The 24523-nt window shown below is 36.7% G+C and overlaps 1 protein-coding gene across 1 annotated transcript in view; it reads right to left on the reverse strand.

Annotated features, from left to right (window-relative positions):
- Nucleotides 1–24523, reverse strand: part of LOC150085487 (F-box only protein 9) — a 266154-nt gene that overhangs the window by 134001 nt on the left and 107630 nt on the right. Inside the window, exons 5-6 of the mRNA XM_090373294.1 lie at nucleotides 24345–24375; nucleotides 6919–7036 (exon numbers count right to left, since the gene is read on the reverse strand). Coding sequence (XP_090229420.1) covers nucleotides 6919–7036; nucleotides 24345–24375 — 149 coding nt within the window. The remainder of the gene's footprint in view (nucleotides 1–6918; nucleotides 7037–24344; nucleotides 24376–24523) is intronic.

A 24523-nucleotide genomic window follows, 5' to 3' on the forward strand; every position in this document is an offset into this window, starting at 1 on the left:
TGAGCAGGATCAACAACAGTTAAACAATTGACATCAATTGGCCCAATGTGATTCAACCCCTTTCTTCTACTGTTAATATATACACAGAAGTCTTTGGAGCTATTCTTTCCATTCTTTGACAGAGACTTATCATAATCTGCCTTGGCTTGCCTAATCTCCTTTGTGATTTGATTACACACTAGTTTATATCTACCTTAGGCTTTTGTAATTAAAAACCTAGTGATTATTTCCTTGAATTCTTCCCTTTTAGAATCTGCAGCTGGTAACATCATCAGTTGTTTCCACTACACAGAATTTAAAAACTGTCTGAGACCACTGTAATTACTACTACGAAAGCAAAAGCCTTTCTCTTTACCCTCAATAGTAGTTATGTCTTTAAGTAAATTCCATATCAGTAAACTGTGATCACTGCCACCAAGTGGATCTATTACCTGCAGATTCTTAATGCATTAAGAATGACTACTGACAACCAGATCAAGAGTACTGATTCCTCTTGTTGTCTCTCTAACATGTTGCTATAGAAAAGCCATCCAATAAATCAGGTTTGGGCCCATTGTTGTTTTCTGTATGTAGCCGAGTGGTCAGAAGCAGGAGTGCAGTGCACACGCTCTTTGAATAGACCGGGGTTCAAGCCCCTGACTGCTAAATATGATCAATTTGCCAACCTGCACTGGGCCAGTGTGGCAGATTATGGTCCATTTCCCTCAACATGAATTGCAGAGGAGGCATCCATCCTGCAGTGGGTTGATAATAGCTGCAGTTTACCTTTTTTTTTATTTTTTTTTTGATGTCCAAGTTTGCAGATGAGGGCAGAGTTGTTAATAACAGTAATGACAGTATGATACTGCAACAGGATGTAGAAAAGTTGGGCAGATGGGCTGAGAGGTGGCAACTGAAGTTTAACATTGACATTCAAAGTACTGCACATGGGTGGCAGTAACTCCAGAGTAATGTACCAACTGTGCTGTACTACACTCACGGTAGTACAGAATAAAATAGACCTGGGGGAGGGTAGTTATGAAGTTTTCCGAGCAATGCAGACAGGCTGCCAGAGTAGCTTGTGGGGTCTTGTCAATGATATACAAGAATTTTGCTAGCAGGGATAAGAGATACAAAGGGATAATCACCTTATACAAAGGTGATTATCCCTCTATATAAGGCAATGGTCAGGCCACACCTGAGTACTGCATAGAAGTCTGGAGGCCATATTTTAAGAAGGATCTAGAGCTGCTGGGACAAGTATAGAAAAGGGCAACAAGATTCATTAGGGGAACAAATAGGGTGTTCTTACCAAAAGAGGCTTAAGTTCTGCAAATTGCAGTGTCTAGAGACTAGATGATCTGATTGAGGTGTATAACACTTGGAATGGTGTATAACACAATGCTGATGGGATTCTTCCCCTTGCTCAGATTATGCACTTGAGGGGGCATAAATTTAAATTGAGGAAAGACTGTTGTAGAACAGAATGTATAGAAATTTTTGAACAAACCTTTGAAGCAAATGGATGGGCGAAATGGGACGGTTTTTTTTTTCTTGGCTGATGCTATATAAGCTTGCTTTCTTGCATCATATGCATCTACTAATGCTAAAGCTAAGTCTTGCTAATGTGCAAGTGACCACCACAAATTCCAGTCAATATGTGGAAAGTAAAAATCCCCCATTATAAGATATTCTGGTTTACTGGCCCACCCACTCTATTTTTCTGTGTAGTTGTTTGGCATACTCATCACAGTCATTAGGCCTATAGCACACTCCTACTCTTATATTTATTTTCCCAGTACTTATATCACACCAAACTGCCTGAACATTGCAATTTGCCACTCATTTCAACTGGATGCACTGCCTTAGATTTAATATGCTTGTTAACTAAAAGCATAACCCTCCCCTCCTGCTGTCCTTCCTGTATATATTATATTTCCCACATTCAAATTCAGCATCACTTATGTCTGAGTGACACCATGTCTCTGATATCCCTACATCTGCATTTTAAGACTTAATCAGTACTTCAAATTCATCAAATTTATTTACAAAGATACTAGCATTGATGTACATGCAAGTATACATGCATTTGTTCTTACTCTTGGTTACACTAAAATAGTCCATGTATTTAATTGTTCTATGGCACACTACAGCAGAGCTTGAAATCCCCCACACCTTGCTTTCCACGTTGTTACATGTTCTGATAAAAGCAATGCAAGAATCACTTTCACCTCTGCCTGCAGCTCTAGTTAATCTATTAGTCTATGTATTCCACAAGCTAGCAGTTTTCTGACCCTCCTTTCACTGCTTTGATAGCATCAGCAAATATTCTTGCACCCTTTCAAATTAAGTTTATCACATCCTTGTAAAAACCATCTCTCCTGTTAACAAGTGCAGACCATGTTGAGAAAAATTCTATTCCCTGAGCCTTGCATATTCTCTCCAGCACCAAATTGATTGACAAGGCTCTCAACATCTACTCCCTATTGCAGAAACTTTCAAATTCAATCCTAACTCATGAATTTTTCCCAACATTGCCCTGTACTTATTAAGTAAGTCCTGAAATCTCCTACTCTTAATATCATTAGTCCATCATGTACAACAATATCACCTTTTGTGCCCTTAAAAGATGATATCCACTTTACAATGTCATCTACTTTTGTTCTTGGCAGACATATCCTAGTCCTATTCCACAATATACAGGGGGGGGGGGTTGATTCAGCCTTTTGATAACAATTTTGACATTAATCCTGCTTGCGACATATGGCAGCAATGTAAATTTTTTTTCCCCACAGGCGCAGTCCCAAACCTTATGAACAGGTGTATCAGTCGCAGAAGTTGTTTTAATGTCAACATACCTTGGAAATTGGACCCATGATTGAAAGGTTACATAACTGCACTGCACGAAAAGTGCAGTCACTCGTTGTCGGTGAAAATCCAAAAGCCCAAAGAGCTATAGTGTCACGTGTGGGAACATCCCAGTCAATCCTTTGTAGCATAATCAACGAAAATTTGCAACTGGAGAAGAAGCACAAGGCCCTCATACACCACCTAGGAGCAAGGCACATTGCAGAGCCGCTTGTTTCTTTGTTTGTTATTTGGTTTTTAGGAGCATTAGCAACTAAGACCATATTGCTCCGGGATATGCGGTGGCCATTCCCTGACCTTTCCGCATCCTCCGTATTTGGTGGTGACGGGCTCGAACCCCGGTCTAATTAAGAAGCGTGTGCTACGCACTGTTGCTCCTTCCCACCTGGCTACGGAGGCGCCTTGCAGAGCCGCGGGGCAATGCTCGAAAACTCTACAAAAAATATCTGGCAGCTGAAAGGTGGAAATTCGTAGCAACATTGGACAAAGCATGGGTGTATCTCTCCTATTGCAATAAAATTCAAGCAATTTATTACCATCCACAGGGTGACAAGGCCTTTCCAACATGGGCGCATCAGTGGAACAAAAGTTTTGGCTGAGGTTTTATGGTTGTAGTCGGTTTTTGTTATAACGGCAAATTTGAGTTGCGTAGAGTCGCTAAAAACGTGAAAGTTAACTCAGTGTATTACTAGACTGAAGTTCTACAGCCGTTTTTTGAACGTGAAATACCCACATTGTACGGTTCTGAAGCTGAAAAGGTCTGGGTGCACCAGGATAAAGTGTCCAGCCACAGTCACGTTCCACCCATGCCTTTTTTGCGGAGAATGAAAGTGGTGACAGGTATTCGTTCAATCCCGCTCGAAGATATACCTGTTAAATCACCTGAAGCGGCACTCATGGAGTTTTGCGCATTTGGACTTTTGAAAAAAGCTCTCGGAAACCGCCGCCCCAGAACTGTTGAAGGTTTGCGGAAAGTCTGCCAGCAGGAATGTGACAAGATCAACTTGGCTGTTTTGCAGTTAGCTTTATTTCAATAGAAATTGCGATGCCATGCGATAGTCCATGAGAAGGGAAACCAAATAGAACACAACCGGTGGCAGCGGCACAGAATTTTGTAGTTTTAAAGGACTGTCAAAATTGTTATCAAAAGGCTGAATCAACCCTCCGTATTTCCCATTTCTCTGACAACAGAGTCACCAACAATAACTACCTCCTGTGGAACAAACAGATTCTGCCACGAGGATTACTGCTGTGTTGCCTGATGCACAAGTGTGAGCTGTGGTGTTGAGTTGGGCAGCTAAAAGCATTATGGGGGCCCATTTTAATTCCTTTGAGGGTATCTACCCTACTCTTCAAGCTCTCATAAACAATCATCAGAATGCTGAGCTGGTGCCTAATTTCTTCACACTCTCTGCACCAAACACATACAAAGACATCCCCTTGGCTGTATCATGTCCTGTTACAGATAGATTTACAAACATTGCACAAGTAGCACATATCATTAGGCAGTGATTCATAGGAGAATCACATCCTTCAGTTCTCCCCTGAGCCACAGTACTCCAGCAAAGCAAAGCAATGGACTATTTGGAGCCCATTGCTTTGATGCTCTAGCCAGGGACATGATTTCAGCTTAATTTGAACTTAATTTCACAATACTACACTAAGCTAATAATACCTAAATGCAATAATATGTATTACACTATCAAGTTTATGTTACATGTTACCTGTCAAGTTCACATTATCTTATGCTAATAAGTTTAGATTATACGTTATTCTATACTATTATGTTCGTAGTTTTATATTAGTTATAGCTTTACCAAAAGTAAAATTTCTTAGCTAAAAACAAAAAAAAAAAAAAGTGACAAATCGTGAGCTAATTATTTATCACAATTAAAACCCTACAATTCATTTAACTCCCTACAATCATTTTTTAATTAACTACAATTAATTCCTACAAATCATTTAACTTCCTGTTAAAGTTTAATAAACATCTGGCCCTCTCCCTCCTTGAATAACTCCTCATGTGCATCTACATTCACACATGAAGAGTTATTCAAGAAGAGGGCCAGATGTTTATCAAACTCTAATAGGGAATTAAATGATTTTGTAATGACTGAGAGCAAAGTGGAGGAGAAATCGTTGAAGTTAAACATAAGAAAGGTACCTGGGGCAGATGGGATCTATCCAGTTATATTAAAGAAGGTAACAAAGGAAGTAAGCAAACCTTTAGCCATAATTATGAGAGCATTAATGGACTCGGGGGGAAGTCCCTATCAACTGCAGATGTGAAAATGTATCTCCAATTCACAAAGGGGGGATCAAAGGTTGACACGATTAATAACAGGCCTGTTAGTTTAACTTCTGTACTAGGGAAATTACTGGAGGCATTGGTTGAAGAAGCACTGCAGGATCATCTAGACAAGAATTCAGTTATAGCTCAGACACAGCATAGGTTTGTTAAGGGGAAGTCTTGTCTGACCAGTTTGATTGGATACTATGATGCGGTCACAAAGAAACCAGATGCCAAGAATAATTTTGATATCATACACTTGGATTTCAGGAAAGCTTCTGACGTTGCACATGGAAGATTACTGTACAAATTGGAGCAGTATGGCATTAAGGGCAAGTTGCTACAATGGATAAAAGGATGGTTGAGTGGGAGAAGACGGAGAGTGGTAATCAATGGACACTGTTCTTCATGGACTAATGTTATAGGTGGAGTCTTCCAGAGTTCGGTATTGGGCCCATTGTTGTTTTGTATATTTATCAATAATACTGATGAAGGTATATCAAGCTTAATGTCAAAGTTTGCAGATGATACAAAGGTTGGCAGGGTTGTTAATAACAGTAATGACAATATGCTGCTGCAACAGGATCGGGAAAAGTTGGGCAGATGGGCTGAGAAGTGGCAACTGAAGTTTAATATTGACAAATGCAAAGTACTGCATATGGGTAGCAGAAATTCCAGAGAAATATACCAACTGGGTGGTGTTACACTCAGGGTAGTGGAGAATGAAAGAGACCCGGGGCAATTGTGCATTCAGATATGAAAGTTTCTGAGCAGTGCAGACAGGCAGCTAGAGTAGGTCATGGGGTCTTGTCAAGCAGGAGTAAGGAGGTGATTATCCCCTTGTATAAGGCAATGGTCAGGCCACACCTTGAGTACTGCGTACAGGTCTGGAAGCCTCATTTTAGGAAGGATGTAGAGTTGCTAAAACGAGTACAGAGAAGGGCAACAAGACTGGTGAAGGGAACAAAGGGGTTCTCTTATGAAGAAAGGCTTAAGTTCTGCAAATTGCAGCTTCTGGAGACTAAGGCATCTGCGATGTGATCTTTGAGGTGTATAAGGCTTTGAATGGTTTGAGCAGGCTCAATGCTGATGGAATTCTTCCTCTTGCTCAGATTACAAACCTGAGGGGGCATAGATTCAAACTAAGGAAAGACAATTGTAGAATAGATGTGCAGAAGTTGGCCTTTAGCCAGTGGGTAGTTGATTGTGAAACAGACTTCCATCTGTTGTTATGGAAGTTGATAGCTTAAATAAATTCAAGGCAAAACTAGACAAACATTTGGTACGAATGGATCAGTGAAATGGGAAGGGTTTTTTTTTTTTTTTTTTGGCTGATGCTGTATAAGCTTGCTTTCTTGCATTATGTACCTCTACTAATACTAATGCTAATTCCACTATCATGCACTAGCCTACTAGTTACACGCAATGATATTTTTACCAAATCACCATGCAAAAGCTGTATGAATATTAAATCATAACTTACAAAATCTCTAGCTAAATTTAAAAATAAGCTAACATACATGACTAAGACAAACTATTTAATGAACACAATTACTAAGTTAAATTAAGTCAAAAAGACAGAAAAAAATTTTCTGAAAAACTTATCTGTTTACAGGAGCTCAAAACTTAGTGTTAGAATAAAGAATATAATTTTTTTAAGTACAGCATTTTAAATTATTTCTTGTTGTACCTGCTGTATCTGCTACAGGGTTAAGCATCCTGTTATTATGTTTTGCATATTAATAAAAAAAAAAAAAAAACTGAGACAAAACTGATTTAACCTTTTGCTCATGTGCAGGAATACAAATATGGTTAATTTCAGTACTTTCTGAGAGTTTCTGGAATCTTTCAAGCAAATCATCCATATCCTCTTCAACCTCCTCAGAAGTATTAATAGTACTACAGATACACAAAAAAAAAGTTCGTTTTATATCACAAAATATAACCAGTATTATATATGAACAAAAAACAACAGTTCTGATTGTTTTTCAAATTGCCTACTAAGACAAGTGACTCAAAATTTATAATAATGATACACTTAAAACTATAACATTTCACCAATTAAATACAGCTGATTGTCTCCAGTTCAACCTCCAGGCTGAACCTATTCTGTAAATTTGCAGTTTTCAGAAGTTTTACCAAAAATTAAAAACATAAATGCTGGCCTTTTCATTTATTAGCACAGTATCAAATTATCAGATATAAAAATTGCAATATTGCATGAAACATTTTTTCTTTAATGACCACTAAAGTAACTTATTGAAATGCTGTACCTAAGTCATGTTTAAAGGCTCCACTATTATGAAAAAACTGGACAAAATCAAATTTATATGTCCTGCACCTTTTATAATACAGTGGATTCCAATTATTTGGGCCACCGGTTATCGGGGCAGCCGTTTATTTGGGACAAATCTTAAAGAACAGAACCCAACTGAGAAAATAGCCAGGGTTTATTTCACTTAATTGGGACAACATGCTGTTTAATCGGGGCAGGAGACCCCAGCACTGGAGATTACTCTATGATTGTCTCTGACCGTACTCTTGGTTCGGTCGGATTTCTGGAGGTCACAACCAAAAAACAATTAGCAGTCACCTGTTTATTGGACTTTTCTGTTAGTGCAATCTATCATAAATGGATAGTAAACTCGATCTTATTGAATTTGCGATAATATTGACAGCTGGAATTCTGTGGGTTACTATGGTGAAATGTGTTTACACTTCCATGAAATCTTCAATCATATAAAAAAATTAATTTTCAGAATCTTCTCTTCATTCCTATTTTTAAAGCTTTGTAACTTGTTACTCCGTTCTCACTTACGCATATCTTTTTACTGTTTTAAATTTTAACCCCTACCCACAAATGTCAGTGAACAGAAATATCAACTAGTTAATATGTACATATTACAGTATGTGTTAATTATTCCGATTATCATGTATATTCTTCCGATTTTCATGCATCATTTAATTTTTTAATTGGTAAGGCAATAAAGGGTAAATTTGTGCTTAATATATCTTTACTTTTATAGCCTGTGGATAATATTCCTCCTATTTTCGCTTATTAGAATTGCTGTTTAATAGAATTAAAATTCAATTCACAAACGTGATCACAATGACCGGCGCTTACTATACATCGTATAGTGAACAGTACTTTACTAAGGTGAGTCCATCGTAACATGATTTTATTGTACAGTGAATCAATTGTATTTTTAACTATTTACGTGAAACTTCACATAATTGGGGCAGCCGCCTTAATCGGGCCAAAATACACTAGTCCTGATGTGTCCCAAATAACCAGAATCAACTGTATTTATGTTGCAGAAAGTGCATTGGAGTCAAGATTTTCTTCACTCTTTCCACCAGCCTGCTGAACATGTTATGAACTTCAGACTTTAATTAGGCTTCAGCCAGAGTTTACACTGTTCCTATATGATGCAGCAAAATTTAAACCTCTTCTATTCCACACAACTAGCAAGTGCAGTAAAATATAGTATTATGACATGTAGTTCTTTGTATACGAATATATTATATATATGATTTATATTATATATTATGTAAGATTTACATGAATAAAAAGTTTATATTCATAATATATAATAAGATTCAAAATATATAATATAATATAATATGAATTTAATGCTTTTTATGAACTAAAAAAGCATTAAGTGAATATATATACGTATATTTATTTTGAGTTTAATGGATAATTGGATTAGTTCATGAAATCAAGTTGCAAAATCTTCTTAGGGGAACAAGAAGTATGTATTTGTTTAAAGTTCATCAAATGGATTTAGAGGAACTTATCCCCCCCATATAGCCCCTTAAAGAAAAGGATCAAGCATGTTGGCTGTGTGGTTGGGACTGTATGGTATTCTGGTAGGTAAATGAACAATCTGTGTGAGGTCATTAGTAATTGCAAAAACCTCAGCATCTCAAATAGCTAGGTCCATGTAACTAGAAACAGAAGCCAGCTGGAGTTGTGAACATTAAAATTACCAAGGAAAATTACCTCACTGTTAGGAAAGTTGGACTGGAGAAAGTCAAGTTTCAAAAAGAGGAAATCAAAGAGTTCCAAATGATTAGAGGAGTTGAGAGATTAATAGACGCAACAGATGAATTTAACAAATGGGGTAGAGAGATTTTTAATCTGGAGACAATGAAAAAGAGGAGATTCCAAATTACTGTCTGACAGAGAATATCAGAGTGGACATAGTATTAGTAATGGCCGCATGGTGTAAGAAAGCCTATGGCTTATGCTGCACCAGGCAAAAAAAAAAAAAAAAAACCCGAATAAAACAATGATAAAAAAAAAAATAATAATAATTAATAAAAGAAAAGGAAATTAAACCTATCATCCTATGCGTTACCCTCACCTGAAGGTACTATCCAGATGACCTTTGAATTCCCCCAAACTGTCAGCCTCTACCACCCATGTAGGCAACTTATTCCAGTAATTTATAACTCGCTGGCTAAAATAAAACTTCCTGCAGTCCAATCTAAACATTTCCCCCCAGTAACTTGAATTTATGTTCCCTAGTTCTAGCATTATTTATAATTTTGAAAATTTTGTCCTCATTCATTTTACTGATGCCTCTCAGAGCCTTAAACACCTCAATCAAATCTCATCTAAGGTGTCTAGTTTCCAAACTTTGCAACTTACATATTCGAAGTCTTTCTTCATAAGGACGCCCTTTTGCCGATCTCATCAGGCGAGTTACCCGTCTTTGCACCTTTTCAAGAAGCTCAATGTCTTTCTTTAGGTGCAGTCTCCATACTTGAATCAGTATTCCAAGTGTGGTCTAATAAAAGCCTTATATAATGGGATTATCACGACCCTATCTCTACTTTCAAAAGTTCGATAGATCATCGATAGGACACCATGGGCCTTCCTTGCAACCTGTTTAATATGCATAAGCATCATATTTGAAGCAAAAGGATTCATGCAATGAATAATTAGGACAACTGAGATAAGCAGGGATTGAATCAACCAATAAGTGATATTCTAACATAAAAAGTAAGTGGCACTTGGCAGACTGTAAGTGGAAATGGATATCACTGAGAGCACGTATATTTGTGAAATGAATGAGGAAGTGTTTGGGAGATTTAAATCTTTTCACAGATAAGTTTGTTCTATTAGTTTGACTATTTGTGATGTATTCAATAGTAAAAGTTGGGGGGGGGGACCATGTAGGAAGTAATGAAATTTTTGGATATGGCATACACAAAGCAAGAATATACCCAGCTCCTTTTTTGACAAAAATGTGGAACCAAAAATTCCCCATGCATATGCACTACTCAGACTCCCTCTAGTCACTATGTGGCAGAGTAGAGGCAGTGATATTACACACTAACTTTTCTGGATGCCTCCTAGAAAGTTACCAATAGGTTTGGTCTGGTGGACTATCTAGTGGCCAACCTGTGGACACTGTTCTAGAGCTGTACCTTCAAAATGTAAGGAAGACTGGACTTGCCATGATGCCTATCATAACCTCAAAAGACATCAATCATACTGCATGATGGAAGAGATGAGTGGGGATTCCCAGAGCTTTAAACTAAAGACTAAATGTGATGGCATTGCACCAGTTGATGAGAGTCATCTACCAACTAGTATTGACTGTTAACACAGAGGGGTGACATCAGAGGCGGATTTAACGGTGGGAGCACCGGGCGCATGCCCTGGGCCCCGACTTCTGAAGGGCCCACGCAAAACCCCAACAAATTAGTTGAACATATTAGTTCAAAACTTTGTGATTATTATTATGCTATTATTAATTATATTATACATATATTATATTCAAATTTTATTGGAAATAAAACATTAATAGTACATTCTATTTTTTATTTATTTAAAAAAAATGGTTAACATGTATTTTTATTTTCCCCCTCTCTCTCTTTTTTTAAGGGGCCCAATATTTTCTTCTGAGCCCGGGGCCTCAACAGACCTTAATCTGCTGCTCCTGGGTGACATTCCTCTGTGTGTAGGTGGACACCACACCTTGACCCTGTTTATGTTGGTTCACACCTGAGTGGTCACCTCCAGTTTTTACTAGGTGCCATATTACTATGAGTAAAGGTTTTGGATGACTAACAGTCCCGCCATTGTGAAGATGCTTGTCATAGAACGACTGGCCTTTGCCAAAATTCGGTCCACTTGACACAAGTACACCGAATATCAGTTTCATGAATATCATGAAATATTATGAATATCATGAATTTCATGAATATCAGTTTGATCAGCATTTTAAACACCCAGGAAGCAAGCCCCATCCTGTCATACCTGAGACAATGTCTGTGACAAGCCTCAGGGATCATATTTGCATATAGTGCAATATTTTTTGTAATCTCTGGCCTCTACTTCAAATATAAAAATGGTTCCACAGTTTCCACCTCAAATGTAAAAATGGCCCACATTTGAAAAAAAGATTGCAAAACAATGAAGCAGAGTACAGTAATAAGTGCATGGAAAAAGCTATGCCACTTTTTTAAAATTTTTAAAATTAAAAGAACTTTAAAAGAACTCATAAGAAACTTGAAAACAATGTACTTTCTTCCCAAAGGTTCTTCATTATAAAAATTAAAAATCAAAACAAATGAAGGAACTGAGTCCTAATGGTGGACTTTCTCAAGCATCATCAATCAGTCAAAATAGTGTAAATGCAAAGAGAGCTGCATGATTAGGTCCTGTTATGCACCTATAATGCATGAATTTGGAAATTTAATACAATTCAATTTTCACATTTGCAAAAAGTCTGCAGACAGCCTGAAAATAACTATATTTAGTGGTGAATTCTGCTGAAATCATTTAATAGTTAATGATTCATGTGTTGCAACTGGATTTTAACATTACTAGAATTTTGTATTAGTATTGGCAAATGATTCAAGGAAACAAGCTTATACAGCATTAGCCAAAAAAAAAAAAAAAATCTCACACCACCTGTCCAATGCCTCTAATTATTTGTCTAATTCTTCCTTACGGGACTCAATCAAATAAGGAAAGGTGGAGAGAGGGGTGTGCATGCTGGCTGAGTTCTGTTCTGAAGTAATTAGTATTAAAACTTGCTTGGTGGTAGCATGCTCTACTATTTGAAGTAGTAGCGAAACCTTATTTCATAGTGGTACTGTCAACATAACAAGCATTACAACCTGATTGGCACAGAATTAAATAAACTGCATTGTCATATGGTGTCACTAGTCATATGGTGCAAGGAAGTCCTCGGTGTTTGCTGCACCAGCCAAAAAAAAGAAATTGATAAATCACAAATTTGACTCCCTCCTCACATGGGTGTCTATCCAAATGAGCTTTGAATTTCCTCAAGCTGTCAGCCTAAACCACCTACAATCCAGTCTAAATCTCCCCCGCCATAATTTGAATTTATGGCCCATAGTTCTGAAATCACTTGTAACAGTGAAAATTTCACCCTTCATTTTATTTTCACCTCTTAAAGCCTGATACACCTCAATCAAATCTTCTCTAAGGCGTCTAGTTTCCAAGCTTTGCAGCCCACAAGGAAAATTCCCATCTTTGGACCCTTTCAGGAAGTAATGTCTTTTTTTAGGTGCAGCTGCCATAGCTGGACACCACTGTTGGAATCTTGCATGGTCTACCTAAACAAATACTTGTATTATTAAACTGTGACCCTATAATTAAACTGTGTAAATAAACAAGGGTGAAATTTTCACTGTTACAAGTTATTCCAGAACTATGGGCCATAAATCCAAATTATGGCAGAGGAAGATTTAGACTGGATTGTAGGAAGTTTTCTTTTGGCCAACAAGTTGTTAATTATTGTATTATTAAACTGTGAAAATTCCCATCTTTGGACCCTTTCAGGAAGATTGTCTTTTTTTAAGTGCAGTTGCCATAGCTGAACACCACTGTTGGCATCTTGCATGGTCTACCTGAAACAACACTTGTATTATTAAACTGTGAACCTAGTTTATTACATAAAGAAAAAAGTAGGATGATATTTGTGCAAAGAAAATATGTGTGAGATGACAGCTAATATGGAAAGCAGATGACTGTGATATGGAAGAATAACTTTAATATTTTCATAACAATGTTCCCATGAGTGAAGGTTCAAACTTGTTTTAACTACCATATTTTCCGGCTTATAAGATGCGTTTTTTTTCCGCAAAGAAATACTTGGAAAATCACCCTGTGTCTTATATGGTCAATGTCAGATTAGGCCTAAAGACTACAGGCAATGCATTTTCGATGACGCAGTGCCGGTAAACTGAGTTCTGAAAACTTCCCTTTGAAATTCACACCAATTTTACTTAAGATTTATCTGTTGAAATATATTTTTAACAATTATCAGTGGTTACAATCTATGGCAACAATACATACCAGTAATCTTTTTTTCGTGGAAAATTTGTTGAAATCTGTGTGATATGAATCTCACAATCAGACGTAAGTAAAAACTTGTTTCATTTTCCCATGTGTTTGTTTCCTCTAAAATATGATCTCGTGCTTTTATGGTATGGTGGGCTAATTAGACTGGATTGGGATTTTTAAATTCCAACCGTCTTTTACAAAGAGAAAGTGACGCTATTTGTCTTAGGGTGAGTTAGAATTTCTGTTACGTTACTTCTGTCAGCTTTTTTCAGAAACAAACATTTCATTATTGGTTGAACATTTACCCAAGCGTATACCATTATTTTGAGAAAAATATATTACCATATTTAATTTTATTATTATTATTTTCTCCAAAATATTATTTTTATTATTTTGGAGAAATATTTATTTTTTTATTTTTTTTTCCCAAAATATGTGGCCAAAACTAGGGTGCGTCTTGTATGCCTGTGTGTCTTATAAGCCGGAAAATACGGTAATATGGTGCTATAAATCAGCTGTACAATCATGGAACTAAATTCATCTGAAATGGATCTCTTCTGGGATGCAAGCAGTAGTGACGTGCAAAACACAGCCTTTCCTACTGAAATGCCAGCCCCACCTTCTCATGGTGCATCCTGTTTTTACAAACGGGGATATGGCGACCAAGTATTTATCCATCCTGCCCTACAACAGTAGTGTCTGCCTCCATGTCAGGAGCGGCTACAAACAGCATCTGTTCTCCATGTTAAGAGCGGCTGACATGGAGATATAAACAACATGCAGAAAGCAACGGGAAACCATTGCATTATTTTTCCCAAGGCAAGCAACCATGCAAAATACACAAAATCATACTTTGTTTACTGATCACGTGGCGGAAATCCCAAGATCCGGCAGGAGAACAAGCAAGGTTTCTCAGGTCGCCAGCCAGTGAAACAAACAGGAAATGAAAATTGGGACATGGAATGTACGAACTCTACTGAGATTGGGGAAGCTGGAAGAGGTGAAAAGGATGATGCAAGATAGGGAAGTGGACATCTTGGGCTTGTGTGAAACCCGATGGCAAGGTAATGATGATTTCCTCAGTGACGAGCACAGAATGATTTACAGTGGAGGGACAGAAACTGGATGAAATGGAGTTGGTATCCTAATCCAGAAAAACTGGGCAAAGAATGTTATGAATATCTACCATGTAGATAACAAACTACTGATGGTGAAATAAAAACATCACCGAGAAACATAGTAATTATCCAGGTGTACTTCCCGACATCTAACAGTGAGGACCAGGAAATAGAAGAGATGTATGAAAAATCAAGGATCTCTTGAAATTGACAAAGAATGGTGACAACGTTGTAATCATGGGAGACTTCAATGTCGTGGTTGGATTGCAATATGATAGAGTAGGAGTTGGGAAGTTTGGACTGGGAAACGAATAGCAGAGGCGACAGGCTGCTCGACTTCTGTGAACAATACGATATGGTGACAACCAATACCTTATTTGAAGTACCATAGAGAAGAAGGTACACCTGGAGAGCAAAGGTGATATACAATGCTATCAAATTGATTACATACTAGTCAAGACAAGATATCGCACCCAAATTAAGCCGAGCCACAGTTATCCTGGAGCTGAAGTTGACATTGACCACTGTCTAGTGATGGCAAAGTGCAATCTTAAATTTAAGAAATTCAAACGAATTGGAAGGATTAGCTGGAATTTGGATAAATTACAATATTATTATTATTAGCTATATGGTGCAAGGAAGCCTGAGGCTTATGCTGCAACAGCCAAAAAAAAATTCCCTAGTTACGCTGAGAGAGAGAGAGAGAGAGAGAGAGAGAGAGAGAGAGAGAGAGAGAGAGAGAGAGAGAGAGAGAGAGAAGTAGAAGGGAATCATCAAGAAAGAGAAGAATGATGATACCCAGCCCAGGACCCTGGGTGTGCCAAGCCCATACTCACCAGATGTGAGCCCCATGAACATGCTAAGAGGAATTACAAAGAGAAAACAAATGAAATCATAGCTAACATAGCAGAAGAGATCAACTGGGATTTGATAAAGCAAAGTATAATAAAAGTAACACAGGACACATTAGGAAGGAGGAGCTTTGGTCCAAGGAAACCATGGATCACGGAAGAAATACCAGAACTCATACCATGGAAGACATAACAAATATAGGAAAATATCCACAGAGGAAGGTCAGGAGACCTAGAGATAACCAAAGAATCTAATTACAACCAAATGTCAGGAAGCAAAACAAGACTGGATGAATAAAATGGCAGAAGACATTGACGAGGACTTGACAAAGGGAAGAACAGACAAAGCATATAGGAAGATTAAGTCATTACAATACAATCCCAAAATGAGGAGTATGATGATTAAAGACAAAGGGAACCTACTGATGGACCCAGAGGAAATTGGTGAGTGTTGGAAGGAATATCTAGACAAACTCTACTGTGGAGAAGAAACAATTGATGAGAACGACTATATTGAAACAGAAGACAAGGTGGAAGAGGATGCTAAAAGCCCAACAATTACAAGGAGTGAATTGGAGTTAGCATTAAGTCAATTAAGGAACAAGAAAGCAGCAGGACCAGACAATGTCCAGGCGGAGCAACTCAAGAATATGGGAGGAGACATGAAAGATAGGCTTTATCAAGTGATACAAAAATCTATGAAAGTGGTGAAATCCCAGATGACTTTAATAAAAGCATAACAATCACTCTACCAAAGAAAGGAAATGCTAATGAGATCAACTGGGATTTGATAAAGCATAGTATATTAAAAGTAACACAGGAGACATTAGGAAGGAGAAGCTTTGGTCCAAGGAAATCATGGATGGCAATTACAGGACTATAACCCCACTGTCCCATGCATCCAAAATCATCTTAATAGTAGTGAACAGGATCAAGAAAAGGATTGAAAAGGTCATTGATCAAGATCATTTGGCTTCAGAACTGGATGTGGGATGGGAGGTGCTTCTAGCAATGAGAACAATTCTTGAAAGAAGAATGGAAATGAATAGGAGAACATACATTGCTTTTGTTGATATACAAAAAGCCTTTGATAATGTAAATTGGAAGAAGTTGTTTAGAGTCATGAAAAACTTTGGCCTGGACTGGAGAGACAGAAGGTTTATCCTACATCTGTACAAGACACAACGTACTGAGATAGATATTAATGGCACCATAAAGGAAGCAAGGATCAGGAGAGATGTGAGGCAGGGTTGCTCTTTATCCCCATACCTTTTCAACATGTTCATTGAGGAATCCATAACAAAAATGAAGCAGGGAGCAAAGGGTATCAAGATTAATGGACGACATAGCATTATTAGCTGACTCATAGCAGGAGCTGTATAAGATGTTGGAAAGGCTACAAGATTCACATCTAAAGATAAATATACAAAAGACTAAAATACCTGTCGTCACCAAGAATGATGAACAACCTCAAACAAACATCAAAATGGGGGAACAACAAAGTGGAACAAGTGAAACAGTTTTGTTATTTGGGGAATTTCATTACCAGGACAACCGGTGCACTACAGAGATAAGAAGTAGAATCACCCTTGCCAAGCAAGCTTTCAGTAACAAGCAAAATATTCTAACCAGCAGACACATCGACAGGGAGACCAGGAAAAAGTTGGCCAAGTCATTCGTTTGGAGTGTGCTGCTGCATGGAAGTAAAACCTGGACATTATGCAAGCAAGATATCAAGAGAATGGAGGCTTTGGAGATGTGGGTCTGGAGGAGGATGTTGAGGATTAGCTGGACCAAATGATGATCCAATGAATCTGTCTTGAACGAGATGCAAGAAAAGCAGCAGCTACTCACGACTGCAGCAAAAAGACAATCCAAATTTTTAGGACACGCCCTAAGACATAACAAATTTTTAGTAGTTGTTGTTATTTGGTTTTTAGGAGCATTAGAAACTAAGGCCATATTGCTTCAGGGATCATTCCCTGACCTTTCCGCATCCTCTGAATTTGGTGGTCATGGGCTCGAACCCCAGTCTAATCAAGAAGCGTGTGAAATTTTTAGTGAATATCTCAGAAGGAAAAATACTGGGAAAGAAAAGAAGAAGACCAAGGAAGAAAATTCTGGAAAATCTAATGAGGAAAATGAACTTTAGGGGATATGAGGAAATGAAACGTTCAGCAGAAGACAGAGATGTATGGTTGCAGTGACAAGGCGAAGCCTTTAGAGTTTGATGATGATGATGGATTTCTCCTTGCATTTGAATCATTTATATCAATGATTATGCTTACAAAAGTCCACTATTAGGACACTTGGTTCCTTCACATTTTCACACGTTTGAATTTTTAATTTTTATAATGATGAACCTTTGGGAAGAAAGTGCACTTTTTTCCCAGGAGATTTGGAGTTTTTTAGTTGCTTCTAAGTTCTTTTAATTTCATGCCTTTTGGTTTATTTTATTTGAATCTCAACTTTCTAACACATTAAAGCCATATGGTTAGGAGGTAAGTTTCATACACAAGAAACTGGTAGATCAATCAATTCAAGTTAATGTGACCAGTGCTAAATTATACATTCCCATATTTATGGTAGGCAAAACTGCAACTGAAGTCACCTTAGAGTATTAAGATGCAACTCCTCAGGAAAAAACAAAACAAAAGCTAGACCCATAACATCATGTGATAATGTCAAAGCATACCAAGGAAATATTGAAATATTTTCTAACAATACTTTTTGAATGACGTTAGCTGTAGTTAGTCATAATTAGCTTTGTATTGTTAGAAAATATTGCAGTTTTAAGAACAATACAAATTTCAAGAAACAATCCATTATTCATAGTGGATAATTTTTTTTTCTTCTTTTGGGCACTAGTTTTCAAAGTTTATAACGCAGCTATCAATAGAAATATTTTCTTAAAATTCCCTTAGAAGATCAAATATACATCCAGGAAACGTCCTGTTCTGATATTGTTCTCTAAAAACAATTACAATAAAGCAAACTTTTTTTTTTTTTTATCAAATGTGCATTTGATCAGTTTTACACCAGTTTTTCCCATTTCCATGTGGCTTCCAACAATGAATTTCCTTAGTTTTGTGTTAATAGATACAATACACATTGAAGAAAAGAATACGGTCTTTTTTCTTTTTCAAAAACAATTGTTGCAGATTGTTTCTTATGGCAACAAACAGTTGCGTGCGTTTCTTTTCTTTTCTTTTTTTTTCTCTTCTTTGCCTTCTCAATAAAGCTTTAGAGGAACTGTCTCTCTCTGCTAAAAAAAAGGGCTTAAAAAATGCACATATGATGGTATATTTTTGTCTTTTGCATGAAAATCAATAGAAACTTCTGAAATTTTAAGTGGGAAAATTCAAGAAAACAGTTCTGGCTTCAGCTGTGTGGATAGAGTAAAAATTTTAGAATTGTTATATGGGGAGATATCTAACACAGAGGCCACAACCAGTGTTAAGTTGGCACCTACCAACTATCATATGGTAGTTGCCAAGCCATCAATATCTGAGTTGAAACATGAAAAGATTTGCTCTCAAATTTTTAACAGGAGATCAGATGGAAATGAGAACAGGTTTAAATCTCATTATGATCAAGGATTTCTAAAAAGAATGGTGACAGCAAATAAAATGCAATTTATAGCATGTAAACAAATCATAATCTTCTGAATGAAAGTTTCTGTTTCCCAGGGGAAAAAAAAAAAAAAAAGATTAACAAATCTAAAGGTGAAGTTATGTGAGAATTATTTTTTGTTTATTACTACAGAGCTTCCAGCTATTGACTTTCAAAAAGCTGAAGGTCAGGCATTTGTAAGCAGAGGAAAATGGGTGCAAAACAAGATTTTTCAATAAAAGCAGAAAGATTATCCTTTTAAGTCCAAACTGCAATAGAAATTAAATTTCACATGGAAAAATAAACTTTTTATATTAAAATGCAATCATAAAATTATTTACCAGTAGTTAGATCATATGTTTTTAAACATTAGCTTAAATTATAGAATTTAAGCTAATGTTTAAATCGGCCTTTACTGACATTAAAAGGTTCAACATTGGATCCTTCTAGTAAATTTTTCTTCAAATTTTCATACAAACTAATCATGTTTTCTTGAACTACCTAAAATTTAAGGAAATTCTATACTTTATACTGCCTTCTATAAAGATATTTAGCAACATTTAACAGTCAGTGGCTTTCTGTTTGAATATTCTTTTACATATCAACTGATTTTGACTGCTTCATAAAAAAACTACTGCTGCAGACTTCGTCCTCTTCAGAAATGTTGAGTCAAAGTTTTATTCATAACAATAGCTCTGTTGTCTAACTTGGCTGTCAGGAGCATTTCCAAAGCTTCACCAGAAAGGGAAAATCTGAACTCAGTTTTTGGTTTTCTAACCTGGCTGAGTATTTTCTCACATCAAACACTATGAGTAATTGTAAAAATTTCAAGAATGACTTGGAATAATTTATTATATTTCAAACTTCCTTGTGCACTTCTCAGTAACCTAACTCATGGTAATATATCCTTTGCTCACTGTTATCACAGACAATATTGTCTCCCCCACCATTTCACAAAGTCTATACTCAAATGACAACAGCATGCATTATCTCCCAACTACCAACATACAGTATATGGCCTCAACAACAGCCTCTGTTCTTCACAGTTGAGAAAATTCCAAGCCAAAAGCTCTTACGATTTTTATTTTCATTATCATTTCTATGAGTTCTCTATTGGTCAATCAATCTTTCTAGTTTTCAAATAGGTCTACTATGCCTTCATATCATACAACTCAAGATCCCTGGCAACATCTACTACGTTGTTTTTAACCTTCTCAATATTAGAGCCATGGAAGTCTTCAACAGAATTTTCCCAAAAATCTTTCTTTTTTTACACTCTACTCATCAATTTTTGTTGCATTTCCTGAAAGGCACTAACACATTATCAATGAAATGTTCAATATTGTATGCTTTCCAAAATTCTTTAAGGCTTGGCACATTCCCAACCACATTCATAGCCTTAATAGTTTGTTTGTTTTGTTTGGTTTGGTTTTTAGGAGCATTAGCAACTAAGGCCATATTCTCTGGGAAATGCGGTGGTCATTACCTGACCTTTCCGCATCTTCCGTATTTGGTGGTGACGGGCTCGAACTCCAGTCTAATCAAGAAGCGTGTGCTATGCACTGCTGCTCCTTCCCACCTGGCTACGGAAGCACCAGCCTTAATAGAATGAGAGAAAGACTTCCTGATGTAACATGCCTTGAAAGCTATTGTTACACCCTGGTCCATGGGTTGGATGAGAGAAGGATATTGGGGGGGGGGGGGAGCATAGATGACTTTTACATTGGCATTAAACTCATCAAGAGAAGTGGGGGTGTCCTGGTGTATTAGCCAATATCAAAAGATCTTTGTTGGAAATGTCACTGGCTGCACAATACTATTCAACTGCTGGACAAAAATAATCTGAAAACCATGTTTCAAAAATATTTCTAGTGATCCAAGCCTCCTTATTTGATTTCCATATGATTGATAACCTTGATTTAGCAAATACCTTAAGAGCTTTTGGGTTTTCTGAGTGACAGACTAACAGGGATTCAACTAAAAGTTGCCAAGAGCATTCCCTCCCTCCCTCCCACCCATCCATCTATCTTTTAAATTGAGGCATAGATTTTTTCTTTACAAGAAATAAAGTTCTCTCTGCCATTCTCTTCAAAAATAGACCACATTCATCGACTTAAATACATGTTGAGGGTGTTGCCTCCTACTTCAATAATGTTCAAAAGTGTCTCTTAAATTTTTTTGGCCCCCTCCACAACAGCATTGGTTGCTTCCCCAGGGTAGTAAATGTTATGTCACCTACAATACTTATAGAAGCTATCAAACCTGCCTTTACTGACATTAAAAGGTTCAACATTGGATCCTTCTAGTAAATTTTGTTTCAAATCTTCATACAAACTAATCATGTTTTCTTGAACTACCTAAAATTTAAGGAAATTCCATACTTTGTACTGTCTTCTATAAAGATATTTAGCAATATTTTCATCACAGTCATGACTGAAGATCTAGACCAGTTTAATTTGATTTCACTAGACATTGCTACTCGTACCTTGCCACATTCAAAGATTTTTTTTCTTATTCTTTACTGTGGTTCTGATGGTGAACCTCTCTAAATGAAACACTTTGCACAGATCAGTCTAGTGCTCTCCCAAATCATCTTTTTAAAATGTCCAATTTAGCTTCTAATGATAAGATTTTCCAATGGCTTTTCACCTTCTTTGTTAGTAGCACTTACTACTCACTTGATCATTTTGATGACATTTTAAAAATATGGCAGCAAAGTAATCTACATAGTAAACTAAAATCAATCAAGTGCACATAAAATGCTCAGAAACAATATGTGAACCAGAAGTGACTGGAAAACAAAACTAAACTGAAAACAGCACTGCACAGTCTCCCTGTTTTATGAGACCATATCACAATTCCTAAAGAGAAATTTGATAAACAAGGCTTCAGCTAAACTTCAGTTAATTGGAACCCCCATTCAGGTCATTCCCTTTCCTATATACACCACCAGGTGGGAGGATGTATAAGGTGAATGCAAAATGGTACGTGACTGCTTAGATATATATTTTGCCCCTTTATAGCACTGAATGACCCAAGCATTTTAATCCATGAACATGCAAACTGTACTGTGCCAATATAAACAGCTACAGAAAATTAACACAGGTGTAAATTACTTGTGGGCAGGAAAAAAAAAAACTTTTGGGGAATAAACAACAGTTTTAAAGTTTCTCCTTGTCATAAACTAGATATAATTTGCAGAACTTAGTTTGGTTGACAAATGTGTCAACCAAACTAAGCTTAGTTTGGTTCACAAATGTGTTCACCACAATCAATACATACTGACAGTGGTAAAAATAGACAGAATTAAAGTCAGAGTTTATGCTCATTTGTTACTGATTACTGAAAGCGCCACCTGCAGCGCTGTAGTGTAAACAGGAATGGCAACATACACTGAAGCAGAAAGGAATGGAAACATAAACCGAAGCAGAAAGAGCACAATGCATTTTTTTTTTTTTTTTTGGAGGGCAGAAACAGTTTATGGTGCAAATTAAGCATAAATTTCATACAAGATTTTGCAAAACTCCATCTAGCAGATATTCAATGTACAAGTTACAGACATCTGAAGGCCAGTAGGCCTACCATAAGTGAAGGAACAGTCCACACAAATCAATGTATCAGGCTAGCATAGAATTTCATGCACCACAGAAAAAAACATGCAGTGTTGTGTGAGTGGTTACATCTAAAGCTATACAAGTTGCAGTATGATTTTATATGCAAAATGGCAGAAGACAAAGAGTTACTTAAGCATTTTGCATTTAGTGATGATGGTACATCTCATGTCATAGGCAAGGTAAATACACAGATGTGGAAATAGGGAAATGAAAAACCCAGTATAGTTTGGAACATATCTGGGACAATACCAATGTTAACATGTTTTGTACTGCAAGTTACAGAAAGATGTGTGGCCCATTCTTCTTAGCAGAAAGAACAATCACCAGTACCATGTATTGAGACATGCTGGGGAATTATCTGATCCCACAAACTACTCAGAATGATCCTGGCAACAATGCACTCTTCTAACAATATGGTGCACCACCCCCATGACTTCCATAAGGATATTTGAGGTTGCCTGGATCTCCACTTTCCAGATTGATACGTAGAGTGCAGGTCCAAATCTGTGGCTAGCTGGCTTGCCAGACCTCATTCCATTGGACTTCTTTTTGTATGACTGTGTTAAGGACAATATGTGCAAGCCTCTTCCCTCCCTTTGCCTTGCCAACTGACATGAACAACTTCAAGAGAAGAATCACTGCAGCAACTGACAAAGTTAAACTAGCCATATTACAAGGCACCTGGCAAGAGGATGATTACGGTTTGGATGTGTACTGCATTACTGCTGGAAGTCATATCAAAATGTTGTAAGTGTTACTTTTGTGGCAACTTTGAGTTTGTATTAATCATCACCCAGTATAACATTTCTTTATGTAAACATAATAAGAGTTATAAGGTAACAAATGCAAGAAGCTACTTTTAATTTATAAAAATAGCTTCATGCCAGTGCTCAAATGAACTTAGCTTCAACAAGAAGCTAACAAGGTGGTGCATCCCCAACAAGAAACTAAGCTTCTTCTTCTAGAGTATGCTGAAGAAGAATGCTGATCTACTACTGCAATGAATTCGCTATACATTTGTTCAATCCAGTAACTTAACATAATCCTCCACAAGCAGACACCACTGTAGAAAGCAGTGGTTATGGCTGAATGGAGTTTCCTAACACACGCATGCATACATACAAAATAGGATATTACCACTGAGTCGTACTATCCTGGCACTAAACATTTTTTATCTGAAATATATGTAATATAATTTTTAAGATACCAAATTTTACAAAATTATGCATATTTTAAAAGCCTCAACATTACCTAACATAAAAATCCTTGACATTATGTGTTAAGTTTTTTTCAAGCTAGGTAACAACATTATCACATATCAGGTAACAACATTATCAAAAAGTGTTTTCAATATAAATAAATACACTTTATAAAATTTAAGAAAAGCAAAGAATCCATACTTTTATTATGGCATCACCATAATAAATTCTACAAATATTTTTCTTCCAAATTAAAAAAAACTACAAATCAACAACCTTATTAAGCCTTATAAATGCTTTTCCAACACTTATAAAGTGTTGCTAAAGCATTTATAATAATTCTTTGAATATTCATAATCATTTACAGAATAGGACATGATTCTAAGATGATGCCTTGAATTTCATTATCACAAATTCAAAATCCCAATTTTATATTATTATTATAATATAAAAAATTTAATGAAATGAACCCTTTCCTTACCTATCAAATTTAGTCTTTTCAGTTTCGACATCTGGAAAAAAAAAAGTTTCATTTCAAATCGCTTTGTTACACAAGTATAATAACACAAAATACACAATGTTTAAAATACAGTAGAGCATCAGTTATCAGGAATAATTAATGTCAGACCTCTTCCGGATAATCAAACGTAAGGTAAAATT

Source organism: Mastigoproctus giganteus, chromosome 5, assembly GCF_048544385.1.
Source record: "Mastigoproctus giganteus isolate SK-2022 chromosome 5, ASM4854438v1, whole genome shotgun sequence".
NCBI lineage: Eukaryota > Metazoa > Arthropoda > Arachnida > Uropygi > Thelyphonidae > Mastigoproctus > Mastigoproctus giganteus.